Genomic DNA, 15,885 nt, shown 5'->3' with positions numbered 1-15,885 from the left:
ATTGGGATGAGGGGTTGGGGTCACCCATCCCCATTGGGATGAGGGGGGACTTCACTGCCACCAGCTGCTTGGATGGCACAGGGACACACGGGTGCAGAGCAGCAGTGCTGCCCAAATCCAGGGTACCTGGTGGGGTCGGGATACCAGCCTGCTGTTAGCTGGACCACAGGAGAAAAAATTAGCGCTATCCTCTGCCTCCTCTCTGCCTGCTCCTGCCTGCACCAGTGCCTGCCTGTGCCCATGCAGGGGGCTCAAGTGTCTGGGCTGAGGTGCACCCTGTGCTGGGACATGGCTCATGCTGGTGGCATGGTATCACCAGAGGCAATGAGATGTGGCCAGTGCCACCAGGGGTCCTGATACCACCGCAGATACCAGACTCTGAAGTCACCTTTGGTCACTGCCTTAATTGCTGCCTGTTGGCACTGGCGAGGCTTCGGTTTTCATCTCCCAGAAATGAAAGTGGAACTGAAAGTGTGGGGACCTGGAAGCCTGTGAGGACCCCATCAAACTTGACAATGTTCCTGCAAGTCTTGGCTACTCCAGCCCTCCAGGAGCTGCTGAACACCTCGCCTCTTGGCTCAGTGCTGGGGGGTCCCCACTGTGGGGCACCAGACTGCCCCACCAAGTGCTTCCTGGGGCTCTGGGGCAGACGCGAGACCCTGGGCTGAATCTCTGCTTTATTGTGCTCAATTAGTACAAGGTCCCCTGTGCCACTACTCTGCACCCAGGGCAGTGGATGCCACCTTTATGCACCTCCACATCTCCCCTTTACACCCCCCTCCTCCTGCTGGGCCCCTGTGTCCCACCAGCGCCTGTCCTGCCCCTCCATGGTCCCACTCCCGCGTGCAGCCCCCTTGGGACCCAAGGGTGAACCTGCTGTGCTGTCCCCCTGCAGTGTGATGCTGGGGGGGCACTGTCTGGCCCTGCAGGTTTACATTCATCGTAACAGTCGTTAATAAATATTTTGGTGACTCTGCGATGCCGGCAGCCGGCTGGGTCCCCACCGGTGCTGGAGCAGGTGGCAAGGGCAATCGGCAGCCCCTGAGGGAGCTGCTCATCTCGGCTGCCCTCCTGTGGCCCCGGAGCTTCAACCCCCCGCCACTGCCCGCGCAGTGCTGCTGGTAGGGCGGTCGAGGCTGTGCCCCACCTGCGGCCCCGCTCTTAGGCAGAGCCTGGCGCCCGGGGCCGACCCCCGGGTCACCAGGGGGATGCGCTGCGGGGGCCCCGCTCAGCCCGCGGCCCCTCATGGGTGCGCCGGCGGCGGGCTTTGCGTGGCTCCTCACCCTGCCCACGGCCAGGGGGTCCGGCGTGGGTGCGGGGCGGCGGTGGGGGTCTTCCCCGGCTCCGGAGCCTCTGGCAGACCTTGTCTGTGGCTCCCAGTGGTGGGCGCTCCACCAGCTGGAGGAAGTCCTGGTACCAGACCTTGCGGCCGGGAGCCCCGGCAGTGAGCTGGGGGTCTCCAGCAGGTGCCATGCCTGCAGCCTGCCAGGCACTGATCACCTCCAGCGAGAGCCGCAGCAGGGGCTGTGTGAAGCCGTGCTCGGTGGCGTGGCAGAGGTAGAGGCCGGCGTCGGTGCGCTGCACGCTGCGCAGCAGGACACCCCGCTCCGTCTGCACCACCCGCTCGTCCATCTGCACCTGCAGCACCCGTGGGGATAGGCAGTCAGCTCGGCGTGGCAGAGCATGGCACAGCCCTGCCGGTACAGCCTGGCCAGGGAGAGCCTACCTCTCGCTGGGGGTCATCCAGGGTGCGCTGGTATGTCCAGAGGACACGGGCTTGCAGGGATTTGGGGACGCACTCCAGGAAAGCGGTGCTGCCCTCCACCCCGTAGAGCTGCTTCTGGGGCACGCTGCCCCGCCGGGGGTCTGGGGGGACATGGCCTGGATGTCAATCCCCCACCACAGCAGGGTTGACCCCAACCTCTGTCTTGGTCCCAGCTCACCTTCAGAGCAGAGCACGTTGGGATCGCCATTGCGGACGTCCTGCCGGCGGAAACGCCTGTGGGAAGGTGGTGCAGGAGCAGGGGCTGGGGCAGCGTGACCTGTGCCCCTCACTCTGGCCTCAGGGCAGACTGGCTGCCCTAGCACAACACACTGGCATGTCACCTACCTCTTTGTATTGGGCACATAGCGGGTGCAGGTGGTGCCATCCCAGGCGCAATACGGGTCCCGGGCCAGGCAGCACTCGGCACAGGCTTTGCCATAGGCGCCACAGCGGTGCAGGGGCAGCTGGGCCAGTGCTGTGGTGGAGCCAGCGTAGAGCTGATGCTGAGGGGAGAGCAGAGCTGAGCACCCCCATGCCACAGTACGGGGCTAGGCAGAGCCATAGTGGGACATGGGGACACTCTGGGGTCCCCCCTTACCCGCTTGGAGGAGAGCTGCAGGCTGGTGATGGGGGAGGCATCCTGAGGGCAGAGCACGGGCAGGAGTTAAGGGTATGTATGGGAGACTTGGGCTGCCGGCTCCTAGCTCCCATGTCCTGGCAGCTGGAGTGCCCTGGCAAAACCCAGAGCATGGGCAGCACAAGGGAGTGCTGGGGGGAGGTCTGACTGGGGGGATGCAGAGCCTGCCTGCTCACCTGGAAGACCTGCAGCTCCTCCAGCAGCAGTGGCTCCATGTGGTGCCAGCTCTCCTTGGGCACTGAGACCACCTTCAGCACCGTGCCCACATCTGTGGGCAGGGAGGGGTGAGCCCGGGGTCCCAGCAGCAGTGTCCCCCTGCTCTCCCCCACTGCCTCAGCTCTGGGGTCACCACATACCTGTGCCAATGAAGAGGACATCGTAGTGGCCATCAGCAGCGGTGACACGGTCCACGGCGATGCGGGTGAAGGTGTAGGGCACTGCAGCTTGCAGGAAGAGGGGGCGCTGGCCGTGGGGCAACACAGGGTTGTACATCAGTGGGTGATGCCGAGCAAACTGGATCACCTCATCTGGGAAGTCCTTGGTGGAGCCAAAGGTGCCGAAGGTTTTGCTGGGGCACTGTGGGGAGACAGCAATGGCTAAGCAGGGTCTCACACCCCACTGACCCCACCCCAGCTAGTGGCATCCCACTGCTGGCACCAGCTAGGACACCCCCACACCACGTACCATGCCTGGGCGGGGGTATGGCACACGCCCCTGGTATGACACCCACTGGTAGTTTGGACCTTCCTTGTGCGCAAAGGGGCCCAGGAAAGCCCGGCGGATGTCGGCCATGGTGTAGACACAGACAGCCGAGCCCTGGAAAACAGAGCTGGTGGGAGAGAGAGGGGATGATGTGAGGGGACAAGGGGGGCACCACTGAGTATGAGCAGAGTGGTGGGGAGGGGGCTTGACCTGGATGTGGAGAAGATGGCGTAGACAAGAGGGTTCCGCTTGTCCCTTGTCTGCAGCAGGAAAACGTCCCCTGCAAGCAGGGAAGGCATCAGTGCTGCCCCAATATGCCAGCAATGCCCACAGCTACCCTGAAGGGCCGCATCCCTCTGCACTCACGGAGCTCATTGAAGTGGGTGTCTGCCCCATCGGGTCCTGGCACAGCACAGACAAGTCGAGCCTTCAGGAAGGTCGTCCACTTGTTCACCAAGCTGCGCTGCCCACCCATGTCATTCTGCCAGGGAAAGGAGGGCACCAGTGTCAGCAGCAGCAGGTGGCACCCCCGGACTCCTCGGCCCCCAGCCCACCTGCCCACAGATGCCCTCACCCGGCAGATCTGGCCGATGCGGGCGAAGCTGGTCTTGCCCAGCCCCTGCTGCCGCTCAACCGCTGTCTCACGGAAGAAGAAGTAGATCTTGTCATCGTCGGGGTCTTCACTCTCTGGCACCCAAAAAACGGCCACGAACTTGGGCTCTGGGGACAGAGGGGTGATGCCTCTAATGCCTTCACTATCTCTGCTCCCCAGGGACCCTGGGACACCTGTTGGGGTCCCATGAGGCTGCAGAACCAACCCTGCCCAGCTGCTGGGCAGAGGCAGAGTGAGGATGGGACCCCACCAGATATCAGGGGTCTGCAAGGGGCACAGAGACTCCTGAAATCACCCTCTGGAGGCATGGGAGGACAGGGTACAGCCGAGCCTGGAGAAGCCATTGCCCTGATGCCTCCAGGGAGCAGCAACACCGTGCTGGGGTGTTGGTGGACCCCCGCCACCCTCCCACTCCCCAGCACTGACCATTGAGCCAGCGGGAGTCATGCTGCTCTGTGCGGATGGAGGGACGCCGGCCCAGGCTGCGGAAGATGGTAAAGTCACGGCCCATCAGATCGGTGGCTACCCCAGAGTAGAGCTCCTCGCCTGGCAGGCACCGAGGGAAGTGTTAAGGGGGAACCCTGGCACCCCCCTGCCGCGCTGCACCCAACACTGGGCTCGGCTCTCCCTTACCCACGAGGACGGAGGCGGCTGTGTGCCAGGGGTCGTACGGGCTCTTCCCCTTGCCATCCTCAGTGTGGCGTGGGTCTAACTTGAAGATGGGCTCCTGGAGAGGGGTAAGGATGGGAGGTGGGCAGGTGGCAGCAGCCAGGGCCCATGGCAGTGCTGGGGGGGGCTCACTTCTGCATGCTGGCCGGCCTCCACAAAGGCACAGACGGGGTGGAAGGCACCGGTGCCGCAGGCGTACAGGTGGGTCCGGTTGTAGGGATGCAGGATCTTCACAAAGTTCATGCACTCAGTCTGGGGATGGAGGGCACAGGGGGTGAGGTGGTGCTGAGGCAGGCCCCTGGCACCCCATAACACCTCCCAGCACTCACGGTGATGTCCTTGCCAGCCCAGTTGCATTCTTCCCTCCACTCCACTGGTGCCGGCCAGTAGATCTGCAGGTGGAAAAGGGGATGCTCACAGCCCCCAGTATCCCCCAGGTTGTCCCGCCAGCATCTCCCCCACTGTTACCTTCCTATTCCGCTGGTTGATGTCATCCAGGGACAGGGAGAGGAGGTGGTTCTGGGCGCCGGCGAAGAGGCGGCCACGCTCCTCGTCCAGCAGCAGGGCCTCATAGCAGCACGAGCGCTCAAGCGAGAAGAGGCGCAGCCCATGGCGAGCCCTCAGTTCTACCGGGACCCACCAGCACTGATCAGCCCAGCCCCGCCACTGCCAGGCCCCTTCCCCTGCCCTGGATACACACTCCAGGGTGACCTGGGTCAGGCCATGGCCATCCCCTCCCCCAAACCTGTCCCACTGGCTTGACCAGCTTCACCAAGTCTGAGCTGGTCCAGCACCCATCCCCACGCCAGTCCAACACCCATCCCTGTGTCCCCTGACACCCATCCCCATGCTCCCAGTATCCATTCCTGCACCGTCCACCTGGCGGCAGGCGGTGGGGGAGAAGGGGCTGTTCCCTGCCCTGTAGAGCTAATCCCACCACGGCGGGAACAAAAAGCCCTTTGTCAGGCTGGGAGGAGAGCTCTTGCTGGGACCCTCCGCTGGACAAAGCCCCCTGTGCCGTGCCGGAGCCCATGGAGTGGCCAGTCAGGACACGGCACCAGCTCTACTGCCAGTGTGGTGTTCTCACCAGGCATGGCACAGCTGTGGCTAGGGAGTGCCACCACGGTACATGTAGGGGTAGGGGCACCTGAGCTGCCACGGGCTGGTGGGGCCGGGAGTGAGGTCCCAAGTGCAGGCATGGCCCCAAGGGCATGCAGGTGGCCCTGGAGGAGCTGGCATCAGGCAAGGAATGTGGCAGCCAATACCAACACATGGTAGCCCGTGGGGAGAGCGGCAGCAGTGCCAGGAAGGCATCCGTGCTGGTGTTTCACACCCCTCCCACCACGCTGCCCCCCCAGATGCTCCCGTCCCTCGGGATGATGCTGGGTGCTGCTGACACGGAACCGGTGCCCCTGCATCTGACCCCACGTCCCCCCACCCTGCCCGTGTCCCACGCTCACCGGGAAAGGTCAGCTTGAGGCGGGGGGTGGCAGCGGGGGGGGGGTGGCCGGCGGCGAGGCCACGCAGCAGGAGCAGAAGCAGGATCATTGTGCGGCTCATGGCCGGGGTCTGGATGGTGGCGCCGCGGCTGGGGCAGAGAAGCAAGACCTCAGCTCGGGTTACAGCCCCCTCCCCGCTGTCCCCAGACCACGATCCCTCTCCGATGCTGCTGATGGTATCTGGAGAGTCCCGAGCATCGGCACAGGGCAACCCCAGGCATGGCACGAGGGGAGCCCCCACTGGGCTCGACCTAGTGATTGGAGGGGACACGAGCCAGCCACATCCCTTTGTGTCTTTAAGCCCTTATTAATCCAACCCCAGAACTAATGGGCTCTGGGAACAGTTCTCCTGCTCCTGCCCCTTAGGAAACTGAGGCAGCCCAGCTGAGTAGCATCCAGCCCTCCCCATGCCTGCCTGAGCCTGTCGGCAGGAGGCTGCTGGGCTCTGCCCATTCCTGCCGGCAAGCACAAAGCTGTCCTATAGGAATGGGGACAAGGACAGAGCATGCACCGAAGTGGTGACAACCAGATGGGGCAACCTGGGTGGTCAGTGGGCTCCTAAGCACTGAACAAGCTGTCCATCATGGGAATCATGGGGTCCCATGCCTCAGTTTTCCCCACTGCTACAGCCCCCACCATTTGTCTCTGCCCTCCTTGTACCACTCTGTGAGTTGGAGCAGGGTTTGGGGGCCTCTGGCTAAGTGGGTGTCCACAATTCCCAGAGGGGCCCATGCTGGTGTGCCCCCCACCCTGATGGGTGCCCACCACAGGGTAGGGAAGTGCTTCTCTGGCTCCAGCAGTAGCACGTTCTCCCCTGGGGAGTGGGAGGTGATGGTTATCAGAGCACAAACTGTGCCAAAAAAACACGGATCCCACCTTGCCCCCTGGCCATGCTGCAGCACTTTCCTGTGCTGTATGAGAGGCACAAGCTGGGCTATGCTGATCATCAGTCCCTGTGGATTTCACTCATGGCACACCACTGGGGCCTCACTAGGACACTGGGTGACAACCAAAGCCCCACTGCAGCACCGGGACGCAGCGCAATCACTCCAGGCTCTGCCACCCTGCTCAGGCACGGCCTGACCTGGGCACCGGTGGGTGCCAGCCTGGAGGGTCACACATGCAGAGCAGTGCCCGGCACGGGTCGGGCACATCTGCTGCTGCCTGCACAGTTCCTGCAGGCAGGGGCAGCCCTGTCTGGGCTGGCAGGTGGGGGTGAGCCTGGGGCAGGCAGCGGGCAGCAGGCAGTGGGCAGCAGGCAGCGAGCAGGGCCCGGCCGGGCGCAGTGCTGGCTCTGGCTGCCCGATGTCCCGGAGCGAAGGCGGCCGGCGCTAATGGCATTTACAGAGGCGCCGGGACGAGCCGCGGGACCCGCCGGGCTCTGCCAGCCCCGACGACTGCCGCCAGCCAGGGCCGTGCCGGGGTACCGGGGGCCTCTCGCCTGCCCAGACCTGCCAAGCAGCCCGGGCAGACCCCCGGGTGCGAACCTCCGGGCGGGGACCCCCGGGCACGGACCGTCGGGGCACTGACCCGGCTGTCACAGAGGGCAGGGTGGAGGAGCGGGCAGCAGCGGCAGCACCACAGACACCCGGTGCCAACCCTTGCAGATCCAGCCCCCGAGACCCTTCGTGCCAGCCCCGCCGCCGGTCCTCCGGTGCCAGCAGGAACACGAACCCCGCCGCCAGCACCCTAGTACGAGCCCAGGCAGCCCCCCCGACGGCAGCGCAGAGACCCAGACCCGGGACAACCCCCAGCCACCCCCGTACCCTGCCCGGTCCCCAGCCCCCGACACCCACCTGTGTCCCGGCTCGGCTGGGCCCGGCGCGGCCCCGCCCGCCGCCTCCGCCGGGAGGGAGCGGGGCGGCCCCGCGGGGCGGGGCGAGGCGGGGCTGGGGGCGCGCACAGGGACACGCACACGCGTGTGAGAACATCCACACACGGGCAAACGCGTGGACACCCTCACACACACACAAACACACATACAAACACGCCCGTGTGCGAACACTGACCGTCACTCACACACTCAAAGAGCTGTGCCGCCACCTCACGTGGCCCGGGATGGAACCGCCAGGGACACCCCCGGTGGCACCCGCTGTTCCCAGGGCAGAGCTGAGGATGCTACGCTCAGCACACGCGTGGCTCAGCACACAAGTGGCGGGGCTACCTCCTCCCTGGGGCAGCTGCCTGCTCGGGAGTGGGGTGTGGGGGCCGTGCCGGGGGGCGCCGGGGCCATACTGGGAGTGTGGGGGGCCAGTCCCGCGCCCCATTCAGCTGCAGCCCAGATGTCTGGCCCGGGCCCAGCACGGAGCAAACAAAATTCCTCCGCTGCCTCCCATTTTCCAGCCACGGCTGCCAAGAATAGCAAGTGCCGAGTGGTGCCGGCAGCGGGGCCACGCGTGCCTCGGTGGGCAGGGCTCGGCGCGGGGGGGAACATGGGCTGCCCTGGGGGCCACACCTGCCCTGTCCTCACCGTGCCCCTGACTGTCCCTACCCGCGGGTGTGGGAGTCCAGGAAGGCAGGTCCAGCATGACTGGGGAGGCAGAGGCGCAGGCAGGGGTGCAGGCAGCACCGGGTGCAAGCAGTGCAGGGTGAGTGGGGAGGAAGGCATGCAGGCAGAAGCGGGTGTAGGCAGGTGCAGGCAGTGAGTGCCAGCAGGCAGCAAGTGCAGGTGGGCTGGCAGTCAGTGCAGGCAGGTCAGGTGCAGGTACTGGCAGACAGCTGGCACAAGCAGGCAGTGGGTTCAGTAGGCAGCGGGAGCCATGCAAGCAGGCACAGGCAGGTCAGCTGCAGACCAGCCACAGGCAGGAGGAGCTGTGCCAGGCAGGGTGCCTGGGCAATGCCCTTCTGTCCCACTGCCAGTAACCCTTCTGCTGCTAGGCCCAGTGCATGTTGGCAGGCTCTGCCTCAGCACTGCCACTTGTTGTCCTGGCTGTGCTGCGGTGCCGAGTGCCATCTCTGCTTTGTGGGCTGCAAGGGGTCAGGGACAGCGAGGGGTATGGGGTCAGATGGCAGGGGAGCACTGGCACCAGTATAGCAGGCGTTACTCTGTCATAAGACTTTGCCCAGATGCCACAGCAGGACTTTGGGCTGAGTGGCCCCCACACAGTTGGGCATGGCATCCCTGTGCCTAGTGTCCCAGGATGGCAGGCTGAGATGGTGGGGATAGGGACATCGTGCCCAGCCCTGCACAGTGGGCACGTTGCTGTGCTGTGCCAGCACTGTGCTTCAGTGTCCCTTCACCCAGCTGGGACTTTTCCAACCACCGCCACTCCCGGCACGCGTGGCGAGGTGGCCAGGTGACGTCATCACCACCCCAGCCCTGGAGCCCTGCGGGGACCTTGCTGGCAGTGGCTCCGCCTGGAGAAACCATCAGGCGTCAGAAGGGCCGGGCTTCCATCCCGGAAAAAACGGCGCGGGAGGGACGCGCCACGTCGGCCACCGGCCACCCCTTCCCGCCCCACCGGGTGTTCCTGGCAAGCGCCGGAGCCACTGGGCGCTGGCATGGTGACGGTCCCCAGCTGGAATGGGTATCGCCACCACCATCCCGCCCTCATCCTCATCCCTGCACTCTCTGCCAGCCCGCCAAAGGCGTCCCGGCCAGGTGTCGGTGGCCTGGCCCCCTGCCAGCGCGGGGGTGTCACCGCCAACGGCACAAGCAGGTGCTGGCGCCTTCGCTCTTTGATCCCGTCCCTGCCGCTGGCAGATCCGCACCCAGGGATCGCTGCCTCGGCCAAATCTCCCCCGGCGGTTCCGGCTCCAGCGAGCATCGGTAGCTCCACCGGCAGCCGCCCCAGCCCCCGGCGGTGTTTGCGGTAGGAAGCGGCTCCTCTCCACCTCCGCAGGGCTCCCGAGGGCAGCACGGCAGCAGGCAACGGCCAACGCTCCTGCGTGTCCTGTGCCAGCGCGTGAGCCAGCAGGGCATGGGAGTTATCCGTGCCATCGAATGGGTGACCAGGACCAGGGACTGCTGGAGCGCCCACGTGGAGGGATGGACATCCACTAGCCCCCAGCACGGGGACAAATCCTGTACCTCAAAGAGGAATGGTACCACACCAGGAGAGCTCTGGCGATGTCGTGGGGACCTGCGGGGTGACTCCCTAGGAGTGCTATAGGGTGGCCCCCCATCTCCTTGGTGGCTAGGGAGCATCCCTCTGCCCTGATGGAGCCATTGTGTCTGGGGACAGGCAAATCCCAAGGGTCAAGGTGAGCTGGGTCATGCCAACTGGTGCCACAGGCATCCCTGTGCCACCTGGGCTTGGCATAGCACCATTCCCCAGCCAAGAGATGGGCTTGCACAGCGGGGTAGCCTTTGCCAACACTCCCAGTGACAATGTCAACTTGTCAGTGGGAGAGGAGAGAGGAGAGGATGGAGGGGCATCCTCACCCAAGCCTGCACCCATGACCTGGGCACAGGTCATACCTAAGCTGGTACCCCCTGGGCTTGGCCACCCCAAAAAGCGTGATGGCACTAAAGATGTGGTGGCTTCTTTGGGAGTCCACCTGTGGCATAGTGTTGGGCTGTGGGATGGCACGGGCTTCAGGTGGCCACCACATCACTGGTGTAGGGAGAGGATGTGCCAGGCAGGGGACAGAGCCTGCAGTGCCCCAAGTGTGTCAGTGCTAGGGTTTGGCTGGCAGTGAGAAATGTGCCCAAGCCAGTTGCATCCTCGTAGCACAGAATGGTGGCAGTGTCCCAGGGGGGCACCAGCTCTAGGCTCACACCCTGTCTGTGGATATACATGCCCTGACCCTATGTCCACCCCCCCTCATAACATGCTGGTGTGAGACCCCAGCAGCAGAGACCCTTGTGGCCCCAGTGCATTCCTGCCGGGATTAGGTACTGGCTCCCGGCAGTGCCATGCTGGTGTAGCCCAGATAATCCCTTTTTAATTGTCACAACCCCGTGCTGGGCTGATCTGGCCTCCCCAGGGGATGTGGGGTGTTGAGTGCACCCCAGTGCTTGAGTACATCCGGGGTGCTGTCATCACATGTCCCTGCTGTTAGACCGAGCTGTGAGGTACATGTGAACCTTTGGGGTGGTGATAAAGAAGGAGGCATCCATCCTCCTGGTGCAGTACAATGGCTTTTAGGGAAAGAGAGGGATCTTGGTGTTACAGGATCCTATCCTACTGACCCAGGGTGACTATCTGCCCTTTGGCTTCGTGTCTGCTGGCAGCCAGGCTCTGGGGCAGGCAGAGGGGTCATGTCTCATGCACTGAAAACCACTGAGCCTGAAGCTCCTCAAAATCACACCAGTGAGGCAGGAGTAGGACATGGAGGGTTTCTGCCACCAAGCCAGCCCTCTCCCTATCCCAGTGAGAGGGCAGGGGAGAGGCTGGCTGATCCCCCTTGACTGCTGCCCTGCCCATGCCACTTCTGTCCTATCCTGCGCCACACCGACCAGTGGCATCCAGCTCCTTCAGCTTTAAAAATAGGCTAGTGTCCCTGCCACGGCACAAGTAATTTTAGCCAGGGCGTGTCCCGCTGGGAAGCATGCAGGACCATTCATCTGCTCCTGCTGGCCCAGCTACATCCACACTCGGGGCTGATGTCAGCCCTTTGATGCCCACTTGCTCATCCCTGCCCTGGGGCAATGCAGTACAGCCATGGCCACCTTGGGCACAGGCATTGTCTGGTGGGATGGTGAGGGTAGGGGAGTGAGGATAGGTATGTCCATTTACCCCTCAAGCCCGCCTGCTCCCCGTCCTGGGCTTCTTGCCCCCAAAGCCTGTGGCACTGGGGAGCACAGCATCTCATGGCACCCATCAGCACCCAGCCAGGCAGTGGCAGAGGAGTCCTGGCACTGTGCCCTCTCCTCTCACCCTTCTCCTCTCACCCTGGCCCCCCAACAAAACAGCCACTTCAGATCACCTCCCACAGCGCTCCCGCGGGGCTGTGCCGGCTGGGAAGGCTGCGGGGGCCGCAGCAGAGCATAATGGGGCTATTGACGGGTGAGCCAGCGGCCCCAGCACGGCACAATAGGGCCTTGTCTGCTGGCCCGGCTCCCGTTCCTGCCCTGCCCCATGCCCAGCTTCAGGATCGCCCCTTTCCCGATCGCCAGAGACCTCACCCAGGTGCCAGCCAGGGCAAGCTTTGCCTGTGACTGAGCCAGTGAGCACAGTGAAAGAGCCACAGGTGGAAATGCACTGGGTGAAATCCCTTTTCCTATAAACCTAGAGGCATTGCTTGGGAAACCTCCCCCAACACGGTGGTGCTCATCCCAGCCACCCCAGATGGGACAGGGCTTAAGAGTCCCTACTCATCTGTGGAGTGACAGAGATAAGGAGATGTCACGTGCCCAGCAATGCCTCCACTTCATTCTAGGAACCGTGTTCAAACCCACTGGCATGCAGCACACACTGAGAGGAGGCAGGGATCTCACCACTCCCCAGGGAGCTACTTGGCCTCAGTCCCCCAACCCCATGGCCCCTCTCGGTGGGTCAGCCTGGTACCCCAAATCCGCAATCTCACCTGCTATGGTGTGTGGGCTCTGCCGGAGCTCGCCTGCCTCCTTGCCCGGTGGGTAAGCTGGGGCTGTGACAGCCGCCTGCTCTTTAAACCCCAAATCCCCGGTGCTGGGCGCCAGTCCCGCCAGCGGCGGGGGTGGAGGGAGGGGACGCAAAGCCCCGGTCCCAGCTCCCGGGGCCGGCACCAACAAAAGACAACTGTGCTGCGTGTCCTCTCTGTGCACCCAGCGACCTGGCTGGCGGCTCGGGGACAGCCCCTCGGGACCCCGGGGCTCCCTGGGGTGCCGCCCCCTCCTCCGCCTGCACTGGGAGGGCAGGAGAGGTGCGAGCAAGCCCTGGATCCCCGATCACATTTGCAAAACATTCCACTGTCCCCAAGGACGCTTCCCTGCCTGCTTGGTCCTGTTCCTGCCAGGAGGAGTGCCAGGGCAAAAGTGCACATTTGAGTGCCTCATCTGTCCCTTTGTCTCACCTGCTCCTGCGAAACCCAGCCCAGCAGGGCTGGAGGAGGAGGGAGCGGATGTGGCTGCTGCCACACTGCCCGTTCTAGGGGAACTTACCTCGTGGTACCCCCATAGCTGCCCTGGGGCCGGCTGGCTGCCTGCGAAGCATCCCTGTGGTCCGAAGGCCGAGTAGCCCTGTGCCGCCTCATTAAAGCAGGGTAAATGTGTAACAAGCTCTCAGCTGGGCTGGGGCAGTTCGAGCAGCACGGCTCTTCTTGCCTTCCCGGCATGTGGGGAGCTGGAGATTCAGTGGCTCTATCCCAGTGGGAGCCACGCAGCTGGAGCAGGAGGGAGAAGGAAGGTCTGTCTTGTAGCCGGGCATGCTGGGGTGTCCAGTGCTGGCTGGGAGGAATGGAGTGGGCAGTGCACTGAGCTGGGATGTGCACAAGTCCATTGCTGGAGGGGGAGGCTGATCTCAGCCCATCTTCCCTCCAAGAGGGCACGAGGTGAGGGAGCCAAGGGAACCAGGTTCTGCTCAGCGGTGTCTGCCAGCATGGGAGGCAATGGGCACCATTTTAATAAAAAAAAAACAACAGGAAATTCCATCTGAAGGCAAGGGAATGCTTTTTTCTGCTGTGGCAGTGGCCAGGTGCTGACATGGCTGTGCCAGAGGCTGCAGAGCATCCAGCCATGAGGATCCACGCCCGAGCAGCTGGCACCAGCTGAGCCTGCTGTGGGGTGGTCTTGGAGCAGTTGGGGACTCTGCCAACACTGTGCCAGGCCCCGGCCTCTCTCCTGGCAGCTGTGCCCATGCTGGAATGGAACACATGATTCCAGGATGCCAGTGCCACCACAGAGCCGGGCTCTTGCCATGATGTCCCAGAGCTGATGCTGTGGGGATTGCTGTGCTGTGCCATGTAGTGCCACGTGAAGCAGAGTGCTGGGGTGCAAGTGAAGGGAGAGGGCTTGGGGGGACACAGGCCTGGGGTCATATGGATGTGACAGGGTGGTGGGTGCTAAGGGAGCTCTAGTGGGGCCAGGCTGGGTGCAGGCAGGGTGCAGGCAGCGGCTGGGCAGGGTGCAGACAAGGTGCGGGCAGGGTGTGGGCAGTGAGTCGACAGGGTGCAGAGTGCGAGCAGGGTGCAGGTAGGGCGCGGGCAGTGGTTGGGCAGAGTATGGGCAGGGGGCGGTGGGCAGGCAGGGGGCGGGCAGGGGGTGCGGTCAGCGGGCAGGCAGGGTCCGGGCAGGGGGCGGCAGTGCCACCGGCTGGCGCCAGAGGGCGGTCGGGCTCCGGTCCCGGCCGTGCCGCTCAGCTCTGGCCGCGCTCTCCCACGGTGCCCCCGTGGGCTCTCCGGTGCTCCCCCGGCCGTGGCCGCGGTGCCGGGCAGGGGCATCACCAGCCACGGCCGTGCCCCTGCCCACACAGTCACGGTACGGCGATGTCCCGCGTGGGTGGTGTGGGGTCACCAGCTCCGTCCCCGTCCCTGCAGCCGGCGGGAACTGGGAGCGGCCGGCGGAGGGATGGCGGGGCTGGCGCTGCCATGGCACCGCGCCGACCTTGCCGGCGGCAGAGCGGGAGCGGGCAGCGCTCTGGGCAGAACCGGCGGAGCTGGAGGTGCTGCCCGTGCCCTGGCACCCATGGCCTGACCTCCCGAGGGACTGCAGCAGTGCCAGGAGGGCAGCTGGGAGCCCACCCTGGCCATGGTGCCTGCATTGTGCCGCCACGGCCACCGGTGCCCCCATACCCATCAATGCCCCCATCTGTACTTCCTTCAGCCCGCTGAGCCCAGTGCTGGTGGCAGGGGGGCTCTGCTGGTCACAGGCAGGGTGGGACTCCTGCTAGTGTCATGGAGCAGGCTATAGGGACTTCGGGTGGCGTGGGATGTGCCGAGGAGGACTGAGACTGGAGCTGACCTCTGGCATTTCCCCGGCATCTGGTGGAACGAGAGTGCCTCTCTGACAGGGGAGATCTGGGAAGGGTGTGGGGGGATTTCCATGAAGCACCGTGCTCTACTGGTGGGAAGGGGTTTCAGTGAATTGGGCTGTGAGCATGTGAGGTGGCTGGGCAGAGCTGACACATGCATGCCCCTGACACATGCTGGCCTCTGCTGCCAAATGACTGGCCATGGCCGGCCCACAGCCCCACGGACTGGCCCAGCCCCATGGCAAACAGCCCTGAACTGGGCAAGCCAACTCTTCGATTGGGCAAGGAGACATGGCCACGCACTCAGGGCCAGTGGTCTCAGGGCCAGTGGTCTAAGGGCTGCCCTGGCTGGACCTCACTTTTCCCAGTGCGGGCAATCCCTTCGCCAGCACAGTGGGGTTTATCCTAGTTCATGTTTCCTCCTCCCAGCTCAGCCCCTGCAGTCCCTGGGCTCACTCCTGGCTGCAGGGCAGGTAGGTTGGTACCATCAGCCCCCTGGCAGCACTGGGCAGGGTGGTGCTGCCAGCTCTGCCATGTGACAGGGGTCCCAGGGAGTGTCGGAGCTGGCTGCACGCCGGCAGTGGTAGGAGCCGGCTGGGGCTGTTTTCCTCTCTGTTTGCTCGGCCCTGGGGATGGCCAGCGATGCGGATCAAGGCCGGCGTCCTTTGGGCAGCCAATTGTCAGCTAGCTTGGAGGGGAGGGAGAGGGGCAGCTGCCGTGGGGCTTTCCCAACCCTGGAGAGAGCCACCATGCCAGCACTGACCAGCCTGAAACAGTGCCAGGTTCAGTCCACCCAAACACAAGGCTGGGTGATGCCACTCAACACTCCCCAGGTACCCCCTGGTTGGGGCGGACACCCCCACATCCCACCCCTGTAGGAGCTCGGGAGCCCTGGTGCTGGGCGACTTGGCAGCCTCAGTCCTGAGCACCAGCACATCCTTTTGTGCTTCTCCTGCTGAGTCTTTCCCCTGATGGGCCATGAAAGGGCCTTTATCCCCTCTCCTTCTCGTGGCTGGATCACACCTGACAGGAGCCTGTGCTGGAATGTCTGGCCCTGGGTCTGACAGTCACCCCAGCAAGGGTGAGGGCCCAGAATGGCCCTGCTGGTGCCTGTGTGGGGAGTGGGAGCAGATTGCCTTTCACTGGGACTGCAGGAACCATATCTG

At 64.3% G+C, this 15,885-nt stretch overlaps 1 protein-coding gene across 2 annotated transcripts; it reads right to left on the bottom strand.

Annotated features, from left to right (window-relative positions):
• Positions 1–635: 635 nt before the first annotated feature.
• Positions 636–12,994, bottom strand: SEMA3B (semaphorin 3B). Of its 2 annotated transcripts, none has more exons than XM_027640761.1 (18): positions 12,913–12,994; positions 5,847–5,974; positions 4,855–5,012; positions 4,716–4,778; positions 4,519–4,638; positions 4,351–4,444; positions 4,144–4,263; positions 3,679–3,824; positions 3,471–3,585; positions 3,315–3,384; positions 3,087–3,231; positions 2,759–2,978; positions 2,579–2,670; positions 2,364–2,405; positions 2,111–2,268; positions 1,944–1,999; positions 1,727–1,866; positions 636–1,638 (listed from the first exon to the last, which is right to left on the bottom strand). In XM_027640761.1, the coding sequence occupies exons 2-18, from the start codon at positions 5,944–5,946 to the stop codon at positions 1,198–1,200; spliced, it is 2,280 nt and encodes a 759-aa protein (XP_027496562.1). In that variant the 5' UTR covers positions 5,947–5,974; positions 12,913–12,994; the 3' UTR covers positions 636–1,197. The 2 variants fall into 2 exon arrangements, with proteins under 2 accessions (XP_027496562.1, XP_027496563.1); XM_027640762.1 differs by lacking the exon at positions 12,913–12,994 and adding an exon at positions 12,357–12,635 and having other exon boundaries at positions 638–1,638.
• Between the last annotated feature and the right edge of the window lie 2,891 nt (positions 12,995–15,885).

This window comes from Corapipo altera, unplaced genomic scaffold (genome assembly GCF_003945725.1).
Source record: "Corapipo altera isolate COAL_440 unplaced genomic scaffold, ASM394572v1 55, whole genome shotgun sequence".
Taxonomy (NCBI): domain Eukaryota; kingdom Metazoa; phylum Chordata; class Aves; order Passeriformes; family Pipridae; genus Corapipo; species Corapipo altera.
Note: the sequence above shows the minus strand (reverse complement) of the source record. Positions and strands in the feature narration are given on the sequence as shown.

Coding starts and splice junctions, on each gene's coding strand:
- SEMA3B (XM_027640761.1), bottom strand. CDS start 5,946: ATGAGCCGCACAATGATCCTGCTTCTGCTCCTGCTGCGTGGCCTCGCC. Junction 4,264..4,350: donor AGCCGCCTCCGTCCTCGTGG/GTAAGGGAGAGC, acceptor GGTGCCTGCCAG/GCGAGGAGCTCTACTCTGGG. Junction 3,385..3,470: donor CACCCACTTCAATGAGCTCC/GTGAGTGCAGAG, acceptor CCCTGCTTGCAG/GGGACGTTTTCCTGCTGCAG.